This window comes from Bison bison, unplaced genomic scaffold (assembly GCF_000754665.1).
Source record: "Bison bison bison isolate TAMUID 2011002044 unplaced genomic scaffold, Bison_UMD1.0 scf7180017864371, whole genome shotgun sequence".
In the NCBI taxonomy this organism is placed as follows: domain Eukaryota; kingdom Metazoa; phylum Chordata; class Mammalia; order Artiodactyla; family Bovidae; genus Bison; species Bison bison.
The window spans coordinates 10,973,421-10,992,734 of record NW_011494943.1 but is presented as its reverse complement, the minus strand read 5'-3'; the positions used below and the strand labels follow the sequence as shown (position 1 = coordinate 10,992,734).

General features: G+C 51.6%; 1 protein-coding gene across 1 annotated transcript; it reads right to left on the bottom strand.

The window, feature by feature from the left end:
* Nucleotides 1-1,833: 1,833 nt before the first annotated feature.
* SLC26A11 (solute carrier family 26 (anion exchanger), member 11) lies at nt 1,834-19,266 on the bottom strand. The gene is made up of 16 exons (XM_010856292.1): nt 18,111-19,266; nt 17,384-17,576; nt 16,925-17,010; nt 14,883-14,962; nt 13,705-13,847; nt 11,134-11,309; nt 10,618-10,690; nt 8,343-8,393; nt 7,228-7,288; nt 5,873-5,928; nt 5,536-5,676; nt 4,854-4,981; nt 4,431-4,530; nt 3,842-3,975; nt 3,435-3,507; nt 1,834-2,677 (listed from the first exon to the last, which is right to left on the bottom strand). The coding sequence occupies exons 1-16, from the start codon at nt 18,330-18,332 to the stop codon at nt 2,586-2,588; spliced, it is 1,809 nt and encodes a 602-aa protein (XP_010854594.1). The 5' UTR covers nt 18,333-19,266; the 3' UTR covers nt 1,834-2,585.
* Between the last annotated feature and the right edge of the window lie 48 nt (nt 19,267-19,314).

Below are 19,314 nucleotides of genomic sequence, written 5' to 3'. Positions count from 1 at the left end.
CTTAGTCACGTGGCCACACTCACTACAGGTGAGGCAGGAAACTGCAGTGGTGTTGGTGATGTCACACACCAGTCAACGGTGAAAGTCAAAGTGAAGTCGCTCCATCGTGTCAGACTCTTTGAGACCCCATGGACTGTAGCCCACCGGGCTCCTCTGGCCATGGGCTTTCCAGGCAAGAATACTGGAGTGGGTTGCCATTTCATTCTCCAGGGGATCCTCCCGACCCAGGGATCGAACCCGGGTCTCCTGCATTGCAGGCAGACTCTACCATTTGAGCCACTAGGGAATCCTGTCAACAGTAAGGAAAGGCTTAATCAACTGTGTCATCAGAACAGTCACATGGCTCAGAGAACTTATCTAGCTGATGAGCTGGGATGATGGAACCCAGCCCTGCATCTTCTGACATCAAATTCTTTCCATACCTCTCTTCTAAAATTCATTTTTATTATAATTTTCAATGTGCTTAGTTGTTCAGTTGCATCTGACTCTGCGACCCCATGGACTGTAGCCCGCCAGGATCCTCTGTCTGTGGGGATTCTCCTGGCAAGAATACTGGAGTGGGTTGCCCTTTCCTACTCCAGGGGATCTTCCCAACTCAGGGATTGAACCCGGGTCTCCTACACTGCAGGCAGATTCTTTACTGTCTAAGCCACCAGGGAAGCCCTATAATTTTCCATATGTCAATGCAATGTTCTCTGAAACATTAAACCATACAAATATTGTTTCTTATCTACCCAAGGAGGAAACACTGCCATGAGCTTGATCTTTATCCTTCCAGGACTTTACAAAGTCTCATACATGTATCATAGGATTGTTTAGACTGTACTCACACAAATGGTTATCTCAAGATGGGTATCACTCTGCAACTTTCTTTTTCCACCCAAAAATCTGTTAGTATCCACACTACCTCGTTCCTTTAACTGCCATGTGACCTTCCACAGTTTTCATGTTCCGTGGTCAAGATACTTAGGTTGCTTTCACTTTCCAAAATTGCTAATGAGGTTGTGATAAAAATCCTTGGCCTGCTTCCTGGGAGATGGGCTCATGTTTCGCTAGAGTGGCTTCTGAGAATTGGAGCTGCTGAGTCACAGACGGTGAGAGTTTCCAATGAAATTGTTCCCACCCAAGTGTATCAATTTGCCCAGCCCTGTGAATTGGATGATCTCTGGGTTCCAGAATGCGTGGGCTCAGTATGTGGGAACAGGCCCAAAAGGGACCACACCTCCATCCCAGCTCTGGGCAAATGTGGTCCAGTGGGCAGCTTCAAGACACGCTTGCCTTACCCTAGATGGGAGAGCTGGGGGAGAACAGATACATGTATATGCGTGGCTGAGTCCCTTTGCTGTTTACCCGAAACTATCACATTGTTTGTTAATCGACTATACCCCAATACAAAATAAAAATTTTGTTGGTTTTTTTTAAGACAGCTGGCCTTGTAGAAAAAGATAAACTGCCTAAGCTAAGGAAAGGTGATGTGTGGCTGGGGGTCAACCATTTAGCTGGCTGGTCAGGGGCCTAGAAGGAGAAACACCAGAAGATGGAGGACAAGGAATCTGAAAAGACTTGTGTACTATGAGCAGGCCTGGACCCTCACTCTGCTCAGACACTGGCCACGATGGCCTGGGCAGAACACTGGTGGCTCTAGGGCGCCCATCCAGGGCCATCGCACTGTGAGTTCTTTCTCAAACGAAGTCCAGGGGCATAACCTCCTTCAGCTGCGATTTACTGCTAAAAATGATGGAAGTCAAATTCCAAACAGGCAAGTCCGTGTCTAGAGGGTTTGCTAAGTAAATTACGACGCATCTATGGAATAAGATACCATGGAGCCATTGATCATCATGTCTTCTCTATTTATTATCACAACGAATAATTCACAGCAATGACCGCATGAAACTGTGGGTCACAGAGCACCACGGATGAAATGATCCCATTTACATGACTGTAAACACACACCCACATGCTAAGTACACACATGTACATGTACGGTGGAGGTCAGAGGTCAGGAGCTATCGCCAAAGTGGATGGGGGAGGGGAAGATTTCCAGTAGTTTTTACAATAAGCATGTATGGATTTTACAAAAACACCAAAGCTATCAGTTTTTTAAATTTAAAAAACACAACAAAGTTACTTTTCATAGACACTTTTAAGTCTTTTGGCAAACCTTGGTTTTCCTCTCAACAACAGCACTGCCGCCGCCATCAAGAAGGGAACCAACCTGAGAGATGCCCACCCTTCCTGTTTCCCCCAAAATCCAGGAAAGCGCTGGGGCGAGAAGAGGGCTCCTCTCCTAGATCACGCTGAAATCCCCGCCCTTTCCTTTCTCACCTGGTCTGCCATTCTAGAAGGCTCTCTCCTAACCACTCTTTTAAAAAGAGTTCTTATACAGGGAAGAGCAGGGAGGTACCTTTTCGGTCACCTCAGAGGAAGGGGTGAGTCCCACCTGTGGACTCCACACCATTGCCCTCCCCCTCCTCCAGGTCACCTGCTCAGGTTTCTCAGATCCATATGGAAGGCGGCATCCGGCATCACAGTGACAAGAACCTTCCGGGAGACCCTCTGATGTCGGGCACCCCTTGGCAGCCCACTCAGGCCTTCAGCAGGGCAATCTTGTGTTCCGGAACAGAGTCTTCGCTGCCATTGTAGGGCTGGGTCCCTGGTTCTTGCTTCAGGTATTTCTCTGCAGAAAACACAAGGTTTTCAAACACTAAAAAAGCAGAGTGAGGATGGGTCAGTTCAGGGAATGGGATTAAAGGCTGGCATTTTGGGGGACCTTGAATGCAGAGAGTTAAGGTCCCTGGGCTGGTGCTCCCAGCCCTGGGCTGGTTTCACCTAAGTCTCCATCATCATCCTCACCACTCTCGGTGCCATGATAACCCTCCTTATTGCCGAGCGGGTTCCTTGGCATGGCTGGGCCCAACCTGCTTATCCAGCTCCTGCAGATCAGCTTCTAGCTGCTTCTAGCAGCAACATGGATGAATCTCACATATACCATGTTGAGCTAAGGAAGCCAGACACAGAATCCCACTACACGAAGTTCTAGGACAGGCTATGCTGACTGATGATAGAAGAAATCAGAGCAGCACTTACTCCCAGTGGAAGTCAGGGGAATAAGGGAAATTTCTGGAATAATGGAGATGATCTCCACCCTAACTGGACAACCACTGCATTCATCTATCAGGACTCAAACTCATACTTAGCATCTGTGCATTTCACTGTTTGTGAACTATGCCTCACATACAATCCTAAAAGATAAAACCCCAGAGCAGAAAGGGCCCCTGACAACCTGCCCACTGTCTCACTCTCATCAGAGTGCGCCCCACTCTCAGACTCAAGCCCTGACCCTCCTGTCTCCCAGGGTTGCAGTCCTGCTGTCCTGGCCCCCAAGGCGTGGGCAGCTGGGCTGCTGCGGCTCTATGCTGACTGGCCGCACTCACCTGCTTCTTCCAGGGTGCAGAAGTACAGGACTCCCTTCAGGTCAGCAGACAGCAGGACACGGAGGACAGGGACCTGCGGGGCAGATGAGCACTGACTCCAGGCGGGAGGGCTGCCGCCCCAGCACGCCACGCCGCGGGCTGCCTCACAGCTCCGCGAGAGGAACCTGTCTTAAGGGAATACTCTCTGGGGGACAATGAGACGAGTGCTCTGCAAGCACAGGTTATAACGGAAGCGAGCAGAGCTCTGCAGCCTGAGGCCACAAGACAGGAGCCCGGCTACCTTCCTCACTGTGTGTCGCTGGGCAAGTCACTCAGCTTCTTTGGGCCTCAGTAGCCTCATCTTGACACGGGGAAGGTGACAACACAGCCCTCACTAGGCTACTTCCAGAGCAGGTGCCAATACCCACCTGCAGGCCAATGAGGGCAAGGGTGGCACCCCGCTTGTGGAAGTCCTCCAGGAGCTCCCCAAGCCCCAGCACCACCGTGTAGTCGATGCTGCAGATGTGGGTGCAGTCCAGGGCCATGGAGCGCGGCGGGGATGCTGGGGGGAGAAGAGAGGTCACACCGGGTGCAGGCCACCACAGGAGGCCCTGGCCAGGGGCCTGAGGCCATGCGAGGCCATCAGGAGCACGTCCCCAGTGTGAATGGGAAAGGGAAAGGACAAGGACCCGAGCCATTAGCTGTTTGGGGACAGCAGCAACTGTTTCCTTCACACGGCAGACAAACAAGCCCCTTTCTCCCCTAAATATCAACTCCCAGAAGCAGTGTGCCCTTAGGGACACATGGTGGGGACCTGCCACCCTTAGTGCATGCAGACAGCGGGGGTGGGGGTTTCACTGGACACAACTCTGAAATGCCCGAGACCCCCTGGACCCAAGGGCAGGCGAGCTCCTTCCTGACAGTCGAGGGCAGGATCTGGGGTTCAGCAGGAGCCAGGCTGGGTGCAGAGAAGGTGGTGGGGAGCTGGGGATGACCACAGCCCACGTGGCCACGTACTTTCCAGAGCCCGGCTCAGCAATGCCTCTCGGAGGGTCTCGATTGCAGGGAAGTGCAGGCCACTCGCCGGCTGCAGGACTAGCATTGGACCCTCTGACACCTGGAGACAGCAGGGGAAAGTCAGTGAGGCCCGGAGGCCAATTCAACAGGGCAGCTCTGCCAGGCTTAGGGGGGATGCAGAGTGCAGAGCTGGCGGGAGCCCCCACCCATGGCCCCATGCACCACAGGAGAACAGCGTGCGGTTAATGCAGGAGGGTCACACCATCCACCAGGTGAAAGGTCACTCAGCAGTGCCTCGGGCCACAATCACACCGACAGCCAAAGTGTAAGACAGTGGGATCAAGGGGTCCACCCCATGGCATACTTCACCCCACTGGGCCCCCTGAGGCCGGTGGGCCCCCCTCAGGGAGGCAGATGGGCTACCTGTATTTTGGGTCTGGCCACGGAGTGCAGGAGAATCAGCACAGAAACCAGGGTGCCTGCCAGGATGCCATACTGGACTTCCCAGAAGCAGAGCAGGAATGTCACGCAGAGGGGCAACAGGTCCAGCCCTGAGAAAGGGGGTCCAGCTGAGAGGGGGATCCTCCTCGGCGAGCTCAGCTCCTAGCTACCTGAGCCCTCCTATGAGGACGCCTCAGGTATGGCTTTCATGTAACAAGTAAAGGTGTCTTGGACCCCAAGCAGCCCCCAAGGGTCCACCTCTCCCTGCAAGGACTTGGGGACTGATGCTGCTGACAGGCCATGTCAGCTCAAGGGTGTCAGAGGCAGGAAGTCCCTCCCTGTCTGGCTGACCTGGCCCCCGGCCCCTGGAACGAGGCCACAGTGGGCACTTCTCAGGGGACCAAGGATAAAGGGATGCAGAAGTCACGTAAATCCCTCAACTCCTTTGAGAAACAAAACAGAGTAAAAACTTGTTATAGTAAATTAACTGCAGGTTCAGGGGACCTGGAGCTCCAATGACGGTGGAGAAGGGAGGCTGTGACGTGGGCCCTGCTGGTCACCCCGAAGCCCCCGCCTTGCCCCAACTGGGCTGGTGCGGGCAGCGGCTGACAGCAGGGGCAGGATCATTGATAAACCTCAGGGCCGACAGACAGGAGACACATACTCTTCACTCGCCAGAGCGTCTTCACGATCTTGGTGTCGAACAGGGGGACCACAGCCATGATGATGACGGCAGCCAGGGCAGACTTGGGGATATAGTAGAAGAGCGAGGTCAGGTAGTCCAGCGACAGCAGCACCAGGGCTCCTGCGGGCGTGTGGGGGTGCCGTGACCTTGTGGCCCCGCCACCCCGACTCCCACCCAGCAAGGAGCCCGTCTAGGGGCACAGAGCTGGGCGCCAGAGCCAACAGCACCCACGCCCCGGGTTCCTTCCTCTCCTTTCCTCCCATCTCACTGCCGTGGACACAGGAGAACACAGTGTGTGCGCTTGAGGGGTGCTCACCCGTCATCAGGCCCCCCGCTGGGGTGCACACTCCCGACTGGGCATTCACAGCCGTCCTGGAAGGTGACAGAAACCCATCAGTGGCTGTCAGTTGGACCAGGAGAGCAGCTGAGGTCCACACAGCTATGGCTGGTCTCCAGGAATGGGGGCTCCCGTGGCGGGAGGGGTGGGGGTGGGGGAAACGGGAGCCCTCAGCAACACTGCCACCTAGTGGAGAGACTTAAGACACTGGCGCACTGGGTCCTCTCACCAAGGGAGACTCCTGGGCCTTCTCAACCCCAAATAACAGATGGGCATGTCTGATAGAGGCCTGGTTGTAAATCCAAATGTCCAACGCTGTAATTGTGCTCGATATCAGGGGACACAAAATATGACCTTAACTAAACAGGTTCGCAACCCAGTTATGCCAACAAGCGCATATAAAAAGTTAACTTGAAAATTGGTTAGAGGTTTTACTTCACAAATGCTAGTATAGCACCTACCAAGTGACCAGAGATTTTCTTTAAACTCCCTAAATAATTTCCTGAGACAGACAGGGCTGTCATGACTCTACAGACAGAGAGGTTGAGATGTGGGAGGTCGGGCCACGTGCCCTATGCCCCCTCAACATGGTGGTCTGGGGTATCAGGAAGGTTTAGTGCTCAGATAGGGTTGGGTTGGGTTCTAGGACTTGGCCTGAGGGCTGGGCACTGATCCCTCCTCTTCTCTTTCCAGCCATGGGCCTCCCTCCCACCCTGCCCTCCTGCTTTTCGGGAGTCCATATGGTGACCCCACCTGACAGTCTGCCCCTTCTTCAGGCAGAGCTGCAGTCTTTCCCACCCCCACTATCTTTCAGGAATTAACTCAAGCAACAAGATGCCAGGAGCATTTCCATGCATGGGCATGAGCATGCTCAGTCACTTCAGTTGTGCCGACCCTTTGCGACCCTATGGACTATAGCCCACCGGCTTCTCTGTCCATGGGATTCTCCAGGCAAGGAATACTGGAGTGGGCTGCCATGCCCTCCTTCAGGAGATCTTCCAGACCCAGGATGGAAGCCATGTCTCTTACATCTCCTGCACTGGCAGGCAGGTTCTCTACCCCTAGCTATCACCTGGGCAGCCCACAACACTGTGTACTGCTGTAAAAGAAAAGCAGCCAAAGAGGTGGGAAGCAGATGGAGCCCCCCGTCCCGCATCTGTGTGAACTGTCAGAGCTGACCGATGGGGAGAAGACGGATAGGGAGAACCATGAAAACGGCCTCAGGACATGGGAAGGACCCCGCAGGGGAGCCGGTTCTTCAAGTCGGAAGAAGACCTTTTGTCCCAGGCTGGGACCTCCCTGGAGACACAGAGAGGGAGCATGTGGTCACTCACCGTCCAAAGCTGCCTGTGACCGGGTAGGAGGAGAAGAGGGAGCCCAGAATGTTGGTGAAGCCTAGGGAGAAAACAGAAGGAAAAGGTTCATGCAGGGGAAGGACCACGAAACACAGAGGAAAAGGAGATGTAAAGGAAGGACACAGAAACCAAACAGAAACGGAAGACAGGAGGTGAGAGGCTCTACCCAGGGGGGCACCCTGTATCGGGTTATCCCTCCCTCTAGGAAGGACAAAACAAACCACGATCTCTGCCAGTGTGCTGAGGTTGACGCCAGCTATGAAGCAATTCTGACCCTGGCCTTGCCTGTGTGAGTTAGATATGCCTTTTCCTGTGTATAACAGAACAAGGAATCCCACTGCCCAGAAGTGGGGCGGTGGCTGAATAGGGCAAGTGTGCACAGGCCCAAAGTGCCCAGTCCTGCTGGGGTCCCTCATGGTCTGAGTTCCTTCAAAGCCACACTCCTTTCATGAGATGACCAGCCAGAATGAAGCCTTGGATTAACCTGTACTGGACACACCCGTGCCTGGAGCCTGGCTGGGAACTCAGAATGGAGTTAATCAGTCCACATTCATCACCACTGGATTGTCAGCAGCCCCCTCAGTCAGTGGTCTTCACAAAGATGACCAGTCTCCTTGGTTCCGCAAAACCCACAGCAAGTCCATAGGTTCAAGGCCTGCTCTCAAGATAGCGCAGATGACACTCAAGATACAGCCCTCCACAGTCAGGAAGGCTGGGGCCAACTTGAGTCCTAACTCATCCACAGGGTGGAGCAAAGGCAGCCAAGATCCTGTAGGATCAGCAGGCTTACCTGAGATCTTACCTGGCCACATTCCTCAGCCATCTGATCCTCGCCCTGGAAAGCCCCTACCCCCAGCCCAAGAGGAATATTCCAGGTGTTTCTCGACCCAGAACAGGCCACAGCCCTCAGGGTCAGGTACACAGCAGGTGCTCAACGAGCCTCAGTCAGACTGGACACCAGATGTCGGAACCCTACTCCTAGTGATTAAACTGAACCACCTGAGATGGGTGTAAGGGCCCACCCGGGCCGGCTGTGCACCCTGCTGTCAGCACCACCACCACCCACCCCGAGAGCGCCCGCTGCTGAGTCTTACCGATGGCCAGCAGCTCCTGGTTGGAGTTAATTCGGTAATTATTTTGAGACGCTAAAGAGAATGGACAAAACATTGTTACTAGGTATATATCACCGGGAAAATGTTTGTGAAACGGTAAAACAGGATACCAGTTTCTCCTTACAGCACTATGTTTCATAAATATAAACACAGATAAAATATATCCATATATGCAAAGGTGTATGTGTCTGTGTTTACAAAAAAAACAACAAAGAGTAGAAAGACATAGAGTGAAATGTTACCAGCAGTTAATTGGGGTAGTGAGGGAGATTATACATGATTCATCTTTTCTTTATCCATTTCTGAACTGCCAATATTTTGTGCAACAAATATTGCTTTTATAAGGGAAGGATGTTTTAAACTAAAAGCTCTCTGGTTACAGGTTACAATGACTAGAGAGTCTCAGATGAGGCCTAGAGAGATGAACAGAAGATTTAGGGGGAAACCATGGAGAAGCATCAACCTTAAGACAGCAGTTGGCAAACTTTCTGTAAAGTGCCAGACCGTCAATACTTTAGTTCTGTTTTAATATTTACTTATTTGGCAACATCAGGTCTTAGCTGTGGCACATGGGATCTTCTGTTGCAGCGCACAGAATCCCTAGTTGCAGAGTGTGGGTTTAGTTGCCCTGTGGCATGTGGGATCTTAGTTCCCCACCCAGGGATCGAACTCATGTGCCCTATATTGCAAGGCAGACTTTTAACCACTGGACCACCAGGGAAGTCCTCAATACTTTATGTTTTTTTTTTTCTTTTTTTTTAATCAAAAGAATTTTTTAATGCTTTAGGTTTTGAGGGTCACACCCTCTGTCACGCTGCTCAGCTCCCCACTGTAACACAAAGTACGCACACACCATGAACAACTGAGCGAGACCACCTTAAAGTAAAACCTTATTTGTGAACTCAAATAGGAATTTCATACACTTTTCATGTGTCCCCAAATCCTAATCTTCTTTAGATTTTTTTTCAAACATTTAAAATGCAAAAGCGATTCTTAGGTGATGGGCAGCCAGCCGTGGTTTACTAAGCCTTGATTTAAAAGTGCAACAAGCTTTGCAAATGAGCACAGAAGTCAGCGGACTTGAAAAGAAAACAGGGAGTTTTCTAAGTAATAAACAAGATGAGTAACAGTTGCCACATGCAGATTCCAAGATATGCCCCTCCAAATTAAAAAAAAAAAAGGGATCAGAAAAATAAAAACGAAACAAGAAAGATGTGAGCTGAACAGCTTGCAAACTGAAATGTAGTGTGGTCTTGAGCGATTGTTGGTGTTTGCAAAGGAAAACCCCTTAGAATGAACACTACTTTAGAGTCTCCTTGGAATGGTCTAAGGATCCAGATGCTGGAACTTCAGGGAAAGAAACAGAATCCTGGCACAACCTGGGCTGAGCAGTAAACACAGTTTAGGTAGTCATAATAACAAACATGTCATATATTTGAATTTTAACCTTTAAAGTCAAATTAGATCCAAACAAAGACTTAACCCTGTAACAGAACGGAAAGAGCACGTCATCCTCATGGACAACACAGAGCACAGTCCAAGAACCTAAGACAGACGCAGGGACACGTGAAGGGTTTGGCAGCCCCAGCTCAGGCAGAGGGAATCAGTATTGAGCGGCAAACACGTAAGTAGATTAACATTTCCCAGCCTCTGAGGGGGTGAGGAGGGGACAGACCAGCTGTGTTCAGACACCTGGAAAGGGTACCTTGTTAAATTTTTAGGAATTTTGCTAATAGGTTATCAAATACAGCCATTATTACCAATTAAATGAAAACTTTAAATTAAATCAATTACATTAAAAACAAAGATAATACTTAAAATGTGTCCGTTCTTAATGTACTTTACTAACTTTCATTATGACCAATGAAATTACTTAGCTGTATGCATACAATGGATAGTGGCTATTTCATATCTCATCACAAGACCTGAATGTTCAGACTCCACATTCAGCTTGAAATTAGCTGGCAGCGGAAGGGTGTATACCACACACAGAAAGTTCAACTGACAAAGCCTCAATGCAGGACCTTTTATGTCCAGAGAGTGGACTGTCAAATATTTCCAGCTACTGGAAGAGATTTTTCATTGACAATCCATTTCCACTAATTTTTTTTCAAAAAACATAAACATGTGCTACTTGGATAAAAATTCAAAGTTTTAAAAATCAGAGCAGATAAAAGCAAGCAGGAGAGCAGGCAAGCAAGGCAGGCTGAGCTCCGGGTTGAGGTGCCAGGGAGGGCGTGGGTGGTGAGCATCTTACCAAAGGATTTGGCCACTGCGATGCTCTCCAGGAGACCCATCAGGGGTACCACGACCAGCCCGGCCCCCATTCCCTGAGAGAGGAGAGAGGGGTGGTGAGTGACCCTCTGAGGAAGGACAGAACAGGTCTGACCAGGCAGTGACCTGATAAGGCAAGCACTGGCTTGTCCATGTCTGACGGAAGCAAACATAACTCTAGCAGCAGGGCTGTGAGCTCACACTGCAAGGAGCAAGACACGGAGCAGAACACAACAAATTCCTGCTCTGCCAGCATCCATGATGGCAGAAACACCCCTGGGCTCAAGGCAGAAAAAATACCCGCCGTGTCCCTTGAGGCTGTGCCTAATCAGGAAGTCATTCACACCTGTCTCTGTACCAAAGACGCACCTTTCTGAGGATGCAGCAGTCTGAGCTGAGGTCAGAGCTGCCCATCACTAAGCTGATGCATCAGGAGATAGAACCAGGGCCAGGGGCACTGCAGCCTTGGCCAAACTGGCTGGGTTCCGTCCCTACCCACCTGTACCATCTCGGTGAAGGAGATTGTCCCATTGGCAGTGGTCACTGAGAAAGGGGGGATGTGGGCATCGGGGAGTCCCTCAGGTGTCTTCCCAGTTAGAACAAAAGGCTGGTATCCGGTCACCTGGAAGGAGTATGCGACCAAGGCAGCAAAGGAGACCACCAGGGCGTTGCGAGCTAGGATAGACGGTGAGAATGAAGGACATTAGCAGGATAAGGAGGGTCATCTCCAGAGAAAATTATTCCTACATATGTATGTACATACAAAGTTTGTTCTCTGACAATAATGGAGTTATATTAGAAATCAGTAGCAAAATACTAATTAGAAAATCACCAAATATTTGGAAACTAACTCCTAAAAGGCTCCTGGTTCAAAGGAGAAATGAAATAATCCACTCCTAAATAATCCACAATTCAAAGGAGATGTCAAATGGAAATTAGAATGCATTTAGAACTAAATGAAAGTGAAACTATAACCTATCAAAATTGTGGGCTGCAGTGCTGAACAGGGAAATTTATTATCCTGAACACTGCATCAGAGAAGGCAGGACTCAAAGACCTCAGCTTCTGCCTTAAGATTTTGAAAAGGAAAGGTATACTTAAGATCAGCCAATGCAAGGAAATAATATCAGAGTAGAATCAATGAACTACACAAAAGCAATGGAGAGATCAATGTTGAGAGAGTAGAGAGAATCAAAACTTCTGTGACATAAATAAAACCAATGAACTTCTAGATTAGTTGATAAGGAAAAAGGGCAAGTGACCTGGGAGCAAGTCCTCACTCTGCCTCATCCTTCCTACGTGACCTTGAGAAGTCTTATCTGGTTTGTCTGTTTCATCTTTCAGAGCCTTACTTCCCTCACTGGCAAAACAGGGAAAATAATATCCTATCCTCAAGGCTGTGATGAGAATCCAAAGAAGTGATGTTTGTGAAGTGCTTTCTGAGAGTCTGCATTCCCAACAAGTTTCCAAGCTGCTCTGAGCCCACACTTTCAGTGTCAAACTTCTAGACAATAGAACCTATTTTCATTATCTTACAGATGACTAAAGTGCATAAAATTTTGAAAACAACTCATGCAAGTGCCAAGTGGCTAAGCTAGGACTTGAAGCCAGGAGTTTTTATTTTTTCTTAAACAACTTTTTTTTTTTTAAGTTACCTATAGATGGCTGGAGGAATACAGAAAAAGGTATCTTAGAAGCTCAGAGAGTTTTTTTTTATTTTTTGGCCACACCTTGCAGCATGCAAAATCATAGTTGCCGAATCAGGAACTGAACCTGTGCGCCCTGCAGTTTCCACTGAATCACCAGGTAAGTCCCCAGGAATTTTCAATATAAACCCAGTGCTCTTCCACCCTCCCCACCATCTGGAGTGCTCAACATTTAACCATGGTCTTCAGGCTGCAGAACAGGGTCTGGTGAGTGACTCCAGGGACCAAGAACCAGCTGGAGAATCTGGAAGTGACTCAAGGGCTAAGAATCTAGCCACCCCTTCTTCTCACATGTCTGGATTTCATGGCTGCCAAGGAGTAGGTCCAAGTGGGGTGATTTCTGTTCCCTTCAGCTCTGGGAAGGCCCCCTAGATATCAGCACTTCTTGCTTTGCTATACTTGCCATTCTATCTCAGTGTCACCTACTGGTACCTCAGTGGAGAGATTTCTAATAACATCCCACTCCCATCCCTCACCCCCTCTACCCACAGATGGCCCTTCAACCGGCCAACGGTCTCATTAACTCTCATCTGGCAGCCTTTCATTTCAGCCTTTCTTTATAGATCCTCTGGTTGATTCCAGGCCCAAAGCAAAAGCTTTACCCTCTGAAGTGAAAAGAGAAAATCACGCAGTCGTGTCTAACTCTTTGTGACCCCATGGACTATACAGTCCATGGAATTCTCCAGGCCAGAATACTGGAGTGGGTAGCCTTTCCCTTCTCCAGGGGATCTTACCCAGGTCTCCCACATTGCAGGCAGATTCTTTCCAGCTGAGCCACAAGAGAAGCCCAAGAATACTGCAGTGGATAGCCTATCCCTTTTCCAGCAGATCTTCCTGACCCAGGAATCAAACCAGGGTCTCCTGCACTGCAGGTGGATTCTTTAGCAACTGAGCTATTAGGAAAGCCCTTACCCTCTGCAGCTGCAGAGGGACCAGTTTGTCTCAGTGGAACTAGTTTTCTCCCCCAGAGACCTGCCAGGGTTTCTCAGCCTTCGCACTGCTGTTTTGGGTCAGATCATTCTTTGCCACGGGTGACTGTACATTGCAGGATGTTTAGCGATGTCCCTGGTCTCCACCCATCACATGCCAGAAACAGCTCTGCCCTACAGGGCTAACCAAATATGTCTCTGGACATTGGCAAAAGTCCCACAGGTCGAGGGCAGGGGCATGATGTACAAAGTCATTCCTGGCTGAGAACTGCTGCTGCTAAACCAGTTTCCAGGCTGGCTGCATATCAGAACCACCTAGTGAGTGACGTGAGAATCTCAAGGGGTGGGATTCCAGTTCCTGGGGTGACTACAACGTGAGCCCAGATTATTCAAGACAGCTGTGGAAGTGCTCCCTCGGCTGGAAGGCTCCCTCACCTGTGGTGGCAGTCCAAACCAGCCCATGGCTGAGCCGCACTCCGGTGGGCATCTCAGGATGGACAGGAGGCACGTGGTCCCGCATCAGCTTCAGCACCAGCAGCAGCACCATGCAGACCAGCCCCAGCACTGCATCGCCCACCCTGCAGATGGACACCGGTCACCACCCAACCCCACGGACAGCACCGGCCTTCGGCTGCTGGAAAGTTTTCTCTCTCGAATGCTCTTTTTCCTAAGAAATCTGTGTCCCTATTCCACTTCAAATCTTTATTCAAAACTTTTTAGGTATGCAGGACCTAGGGGTTGAGGGCCAGATCACAGTGGTAGTTGCACTACCTCTCACAGTTTCAGTTTGTAGCTCTCTGGACTACAAATGCCTCGTTGGTTCCAGAAGACTCACTTCTGACCAGTCCATCTCCATCTCCATCTCCACTGCCCGCTGTGACCCCCACCAGGTATATCCTATGGGCCGGGAACCTCAGCAGCAGACGGGAAGACGACGAGGGTCACAGGGTTTCTCCCCTACTCCCTCCAAGTAGCTCCCCCTACAGCTCCCTCCAGGTCATTTCTTCCTCTTGCCTCTCCAGTCAGGGAAGGGTCCTGACCTGTGGCCAGGAGCATCTCCTATTTGTTCCTTTAACCCACTGGCCCTCTGGGAGACGCAGCTCCACCTGAGGGAGGTGCTTGCTGAGGGAACCACCTCTACCTGCCATCCATCCCTTGGGTACCTGCGTATCTGCTGGCCTCGGCCTCTCCCTGCCCTACGTCCTCCTCTTCGCTGAACTATGAATTCTTTGAGTGACAGACTGCCTGCCCTTCCCTTTCGTGGTCTCTTCTTACTTCGACCATCTGAGAAAGCCCCGCATGGGGTCACGCTGACCAGCGCACTGGACTGACTGGAGCAGAGCGTCTCAAGCTTCAATCAATATGCTGGCCAATCACCTGGGGCTCTTGTCAACCTGACCAATTCAGCAGGTCTGGGCAGGCCAGAGTGTGTATATCTTACCAGCTGCCAGGTCATGCCAAAGGTACTGCTCATGGGGCCCCTGTTTAAGCAGCAGGGCCCCAGAGGACTGGAATAAATGCCACCTGGGAGGGGAAATGGGGAGGGGACTGGGAGGGGGTCTACAAGGAAGAGCTTACTAATACAGGCGGTAGAAACTCAGCCGACCGAGTACCTGGTCTCTCCGATGTTGTGGAAAGTGTAATACACTTGCAGGAAAAACTGCCTGGGGATGTGCTGCAGTCCCAGCAGGTTCTGTTCAAACAGAGATTGTGGTTAGACAACCTTCTGCGACGTAAACCCTGAAGCCTCTCCCTTGCAGCATCGTAATACCGCTCTAAAGCTGGAGTCCCCTACCCATAACCGCCCTTCCTGAGGGAAAACACTTGCTGGCTCTACCCGGCTTATCTAAGTCCATTTCCAAAGCCCCCCACGGGCAGATGAAAGTCATCCCTCCGCAAGGGAGAGGGGACGCAGAGGGCATGTTACAATGTTCACGTTGTTTCAGGCCTTTGCAAATTATTTTCGTGTCCGAGGAAAATCAGCATGGGCGACCTCAAGCCAAGGAAACTGGTTCAACAAGTGCCCTGGTTAAGGGTCCAGGGTCGGGAGTCCTGGGGCCCAGACCCGCCCGCGCAGACCCAGCTGCCTGAGGCCGGCGGTCTCGTCCATCACCTAGCGGCCCGCCCTCCGCAGCATTGGCCCCGCCGCCATTGGCCCGAGACCACGTCCGTCACTTGGAGGCCCGCCCTCCGGGAACCGCCCCCTACCGGAAGTAAAAATCTGCGCAGGCAGGCTGAACTGCGCGGGTGGGGCCGCGGGGCCCCTATCAAATCAGCAGTCCTAGTCATGGAGAAGGGGCGCCGCTCTGTGTTTTAGTTCTTTATCTGGCTGGGATCAGAAGGGGCAGTCGAGACCAGACTCCCAGGGTGGTCAGGCTCCAAGGACCCCAAAACCCGCTGTGCACACAGCCATTGAAGAGGAAGGACACTGAGGAGGGTGGACACAGAGAGGGGTCTCTGTCCTGGGCAGGGGACTCCTGTTTGGGCAGGTCAAGAGGAACCCCACCCAATCCAGCCTAAAGGCTCTCAGAGGGCTGTCATGATGTAGTGAAGGTTTTGAAGACAGGGCCTAGGGTTGTCGAATAGGAATGCGTAAAGCAGATACCCTCTCACTGTGTTATGAAAAAAAGAGCATTCTTGACACTAAAAATGAAGGATAATGTTTCCAGAATAAAGGACACAGCATCCCACGAAACAGCATTTGCCAAGCTTACCCTGACATATGTGTGTACATAATCTATTCTTTGAATTTACCCACATTGTTCTAGGCTGTTTCCTCCCCTGTAAATGGAGATAATGATAAGCTTACCTCCCAGAGGACTTGTGAGAACTAAATGCAGGGTGCATTCAGTCCCACACCCAAAAAGGTCAGCTACCCTAGTCTCTCTCACATGTACCCCTCTGGGGCTTTGTGTTTTCACTTTCTTGCTTGGCCTCCATCCTTGAAGACTGTCACCGGCCAGACTGAAGCGGAGCCCGACTGTGGGAATCACACCATGGAGAGCCTGGTGTGTGCATGTGTCTGTTGCCCTGAATCTCTACGATTCAGCTCAGTTTCATTCTGCTCAGCACAGCTCGGGACAGCCACGGTGGAAGCAAAACAGTCCCTGCCCTCCAGGCACTCAGAACCCAGTGGAAGGAGAACAAATGATATCCTCAGATGACCAATGATTACTGATTCCAATACTTGCCACAGACGTTTAAATGGAAACATAAAGAAGCATGATACTTGACAAACACTGAATGAGAAGTTGGGGGTGGGGAGACATAAAAATGAAATCACCTAGCTAAATTAGCTTGGGGGAGCAATCTGCTTGTCAAAATTTTGGCAGTATGCTTGTGATCTGTGAAGACCTGATGGCTTAGTGTACATTTGAGGCTGCAGAACTCTGTGAGGTGAACCAAGCACTTAAGGCACGAAAACTCTGACAAGTGTGGGGGCTGTCATTACTGGTTCCCCAGTACTGGTTTACCTGTGGTAGAACTTGGCCATCACTCAAGATCTCCCCCAAAGGATGGTTTTATTAATGGAGACTCAGGTCAGCACCACAGGCTCTGGACCCTCAAAGAGCAGGTTTGACAGGCCCACACATATCAGGACACGGCCTCAGTCCTGTTAGCCAGTAGGTGCCCCAGGGCCAACTAGTGTGCCTACCTTGATCTGCCCGAAGCCGATGATGATGGCAGCAGCCGAGGTGAAACCTTTAATGACGGGACAGGAGATGAAGTCCAGCAGGAGCCCTGGACAGCCAAGAGGGAACACCACACTGGTTCCAGCCCTACTGGCTCAACATGGGCTGGGAGAGGTGAGGGTTGGACTGGAGCTAAAGACTAGTGGAGGGCATGCCCTGTTCGGGCTGGTTTGGAGAACAGGAGAGACTATGGACTGAGCCCCTGGGCACTTCTCCAAGTGTCCTGGCTGAGCATAATAGGGAAGGGCTGAGAGTCATCCTTCCTTAGACACACACACACACACACACACACACACACACACACACACACACACACTGGGATAGCCCTTGAAATGCAAATAAGGAACTGCTAAAGGCATTGAATCCCCAGGAGGAGAACTGTAGCCCCCCACCCTCAGGGCAGCAAAGCCTGAAAGTCTTACCTAAGCGCAGGAACCCCATGCCTAACTGGATGCAGCCGGACAGAAAGGCCAGCAGCACAGCATACGCAGGCTCGTGGAAGGTGTAGAAGGAGACCAGGAGGGACATGATGGCCGTGGGGCCCAGAGTCACATCTCGGGAGGTACCCAGAAAGAAATATACGAAGCACCCCATGAAGGCAGAGTAGAGGCCGTACTGTTGGGCAGAGAGAGCAATGAATACCCAGGAGGCTCATGGCACACCCCCAGGGGTCCCTGGCATAGCTGACTGAGCAGAGGAATCTATGTTGTTTGTTGTGTATTCTGGGCACAGCAGTGTATACAGCAGGGCAAACTGCTTACCCTCTGTTATCCAAGGTTGTGGACCTACAGTGATTAGGGGCCTCTTTTCTACCCACACCCACCTGGGGCCTAGTGTTCTTATGTCTGAGTCTGTGAGCCTGAGAAAGGGTTCTTAAAGCCAGGATGAGTCATCTCGCTGGCCCCATCAGGCCATCCAGAACTAGCTTGGTGCCTGTGACAAGAGGGGTTACAGGGGCACGTGTCTGCCCAAGGGCCATCACATGCTCTAGGTTATAAAATAAGGCTTTGTCGGACTGGAGCCCAGGGTGCTCCCTTGTCTGGAGGGGATACTATGCCTTCTACTTTGCTCCTGGACGAGCACTAAGGTCTGGAGTGGGGTCAGGCTGAGGGGAAAGGAGGTGGGGGGTAGCAGGGGCAGCCATCTCACCTGGGGAGGCAGTCCAGCCACCTCGGCGTAGGCCAGCGCCTGGGGAATGACTGTGAGCCCGACTGAGATCCCAGCAATGAAGTCCATCTTCAGGGCGTACCAGGTGTAGTCAGGCAGCCAGCCCAGGAAAGGCAGCCACTTCTGCATGGTCTCAGTGGACCAGCAGCAGGACATAGGGGCAAAGCCCTTGGGTGGCTTCATAGGAGACATAGGAGGCGACATGTCTGGAGCGGGGGTAGGACACAGACCAGCAATCAGTGTCTGGGCTTCAGAAAAACCCAGCAATAAGGGAGGAGGGGGTTGCCCAGAGACATCAAGAGATGCGCCACTGGTCTACTCCCACGTAGGGGGGTGGAGCCAGACGGGTTAAATCTCCCCCACACCTTGCTGATCTGAGACAGGAAACCAACATCTTAGGTAGAGGAGCCCCCAATCGAAGGCGCAGTGCCCACTCCTCACCGACTGCTCTCCCTGAACCCCACCTGCCCAGACCCTAGGTGCCTTCTCTTCCGCCATCAACTCTGGCCCAAGGGGGAAAAAAAAAAAGATTTCTCAATGAGAAGCCTAAATACTAATGAGACTCAAAGTTTCGCTTCCCAGGAAAATTTATTTCCTTTCTTATTTCCCCCTCTCCCTGGAAATTTAACGGGGAGCAGTGCAGAGAAAAGCAGGTCCACGGTGACAGCCACAGCTGTCCGGCGAGTGGGAGGGGTGACTAGACGTGCGAGCGTCCTGAGATTTTCCAAGTGCGCACCATGGAAGGCTCCACCCACTACGGCAGACTGCGGCGCTGTGGTGGGGGGGCTCCCATCCCAAGGCTGCGCCTCACCCCAACCCCCACCTGTGGCGTTTCATCTTTAGAGGCGCCCTAGGTATTCTAGTAGGTTCTGAACGCACGTCAGTGGCTCCCCCACTAATTCGGGTCGCGCATTCTCTGGCGCCCCTGGCGCGCAAAGTCCGTCCTGGCGCCCCTGGCGCAAAGCCCGTCTCAGCCCACCCCCTACTCCCGGTCCCCAAGAGGATGTTACGGACAGAACCTGCCCCCCACCCCCAAAGCCTCTTGCCCCGGACGCTGGGGTCTAAGGCGTGGGGATTCCACGCCGGCTGACCGTCTGTGGTCTGCTAGCCCCAGCAAGACGGAGGGTGTAGGGGACCTGGTGGGGATGAAGTGGGTGGGGATGAAGTGGGTGGGAGAGGGGTCCCC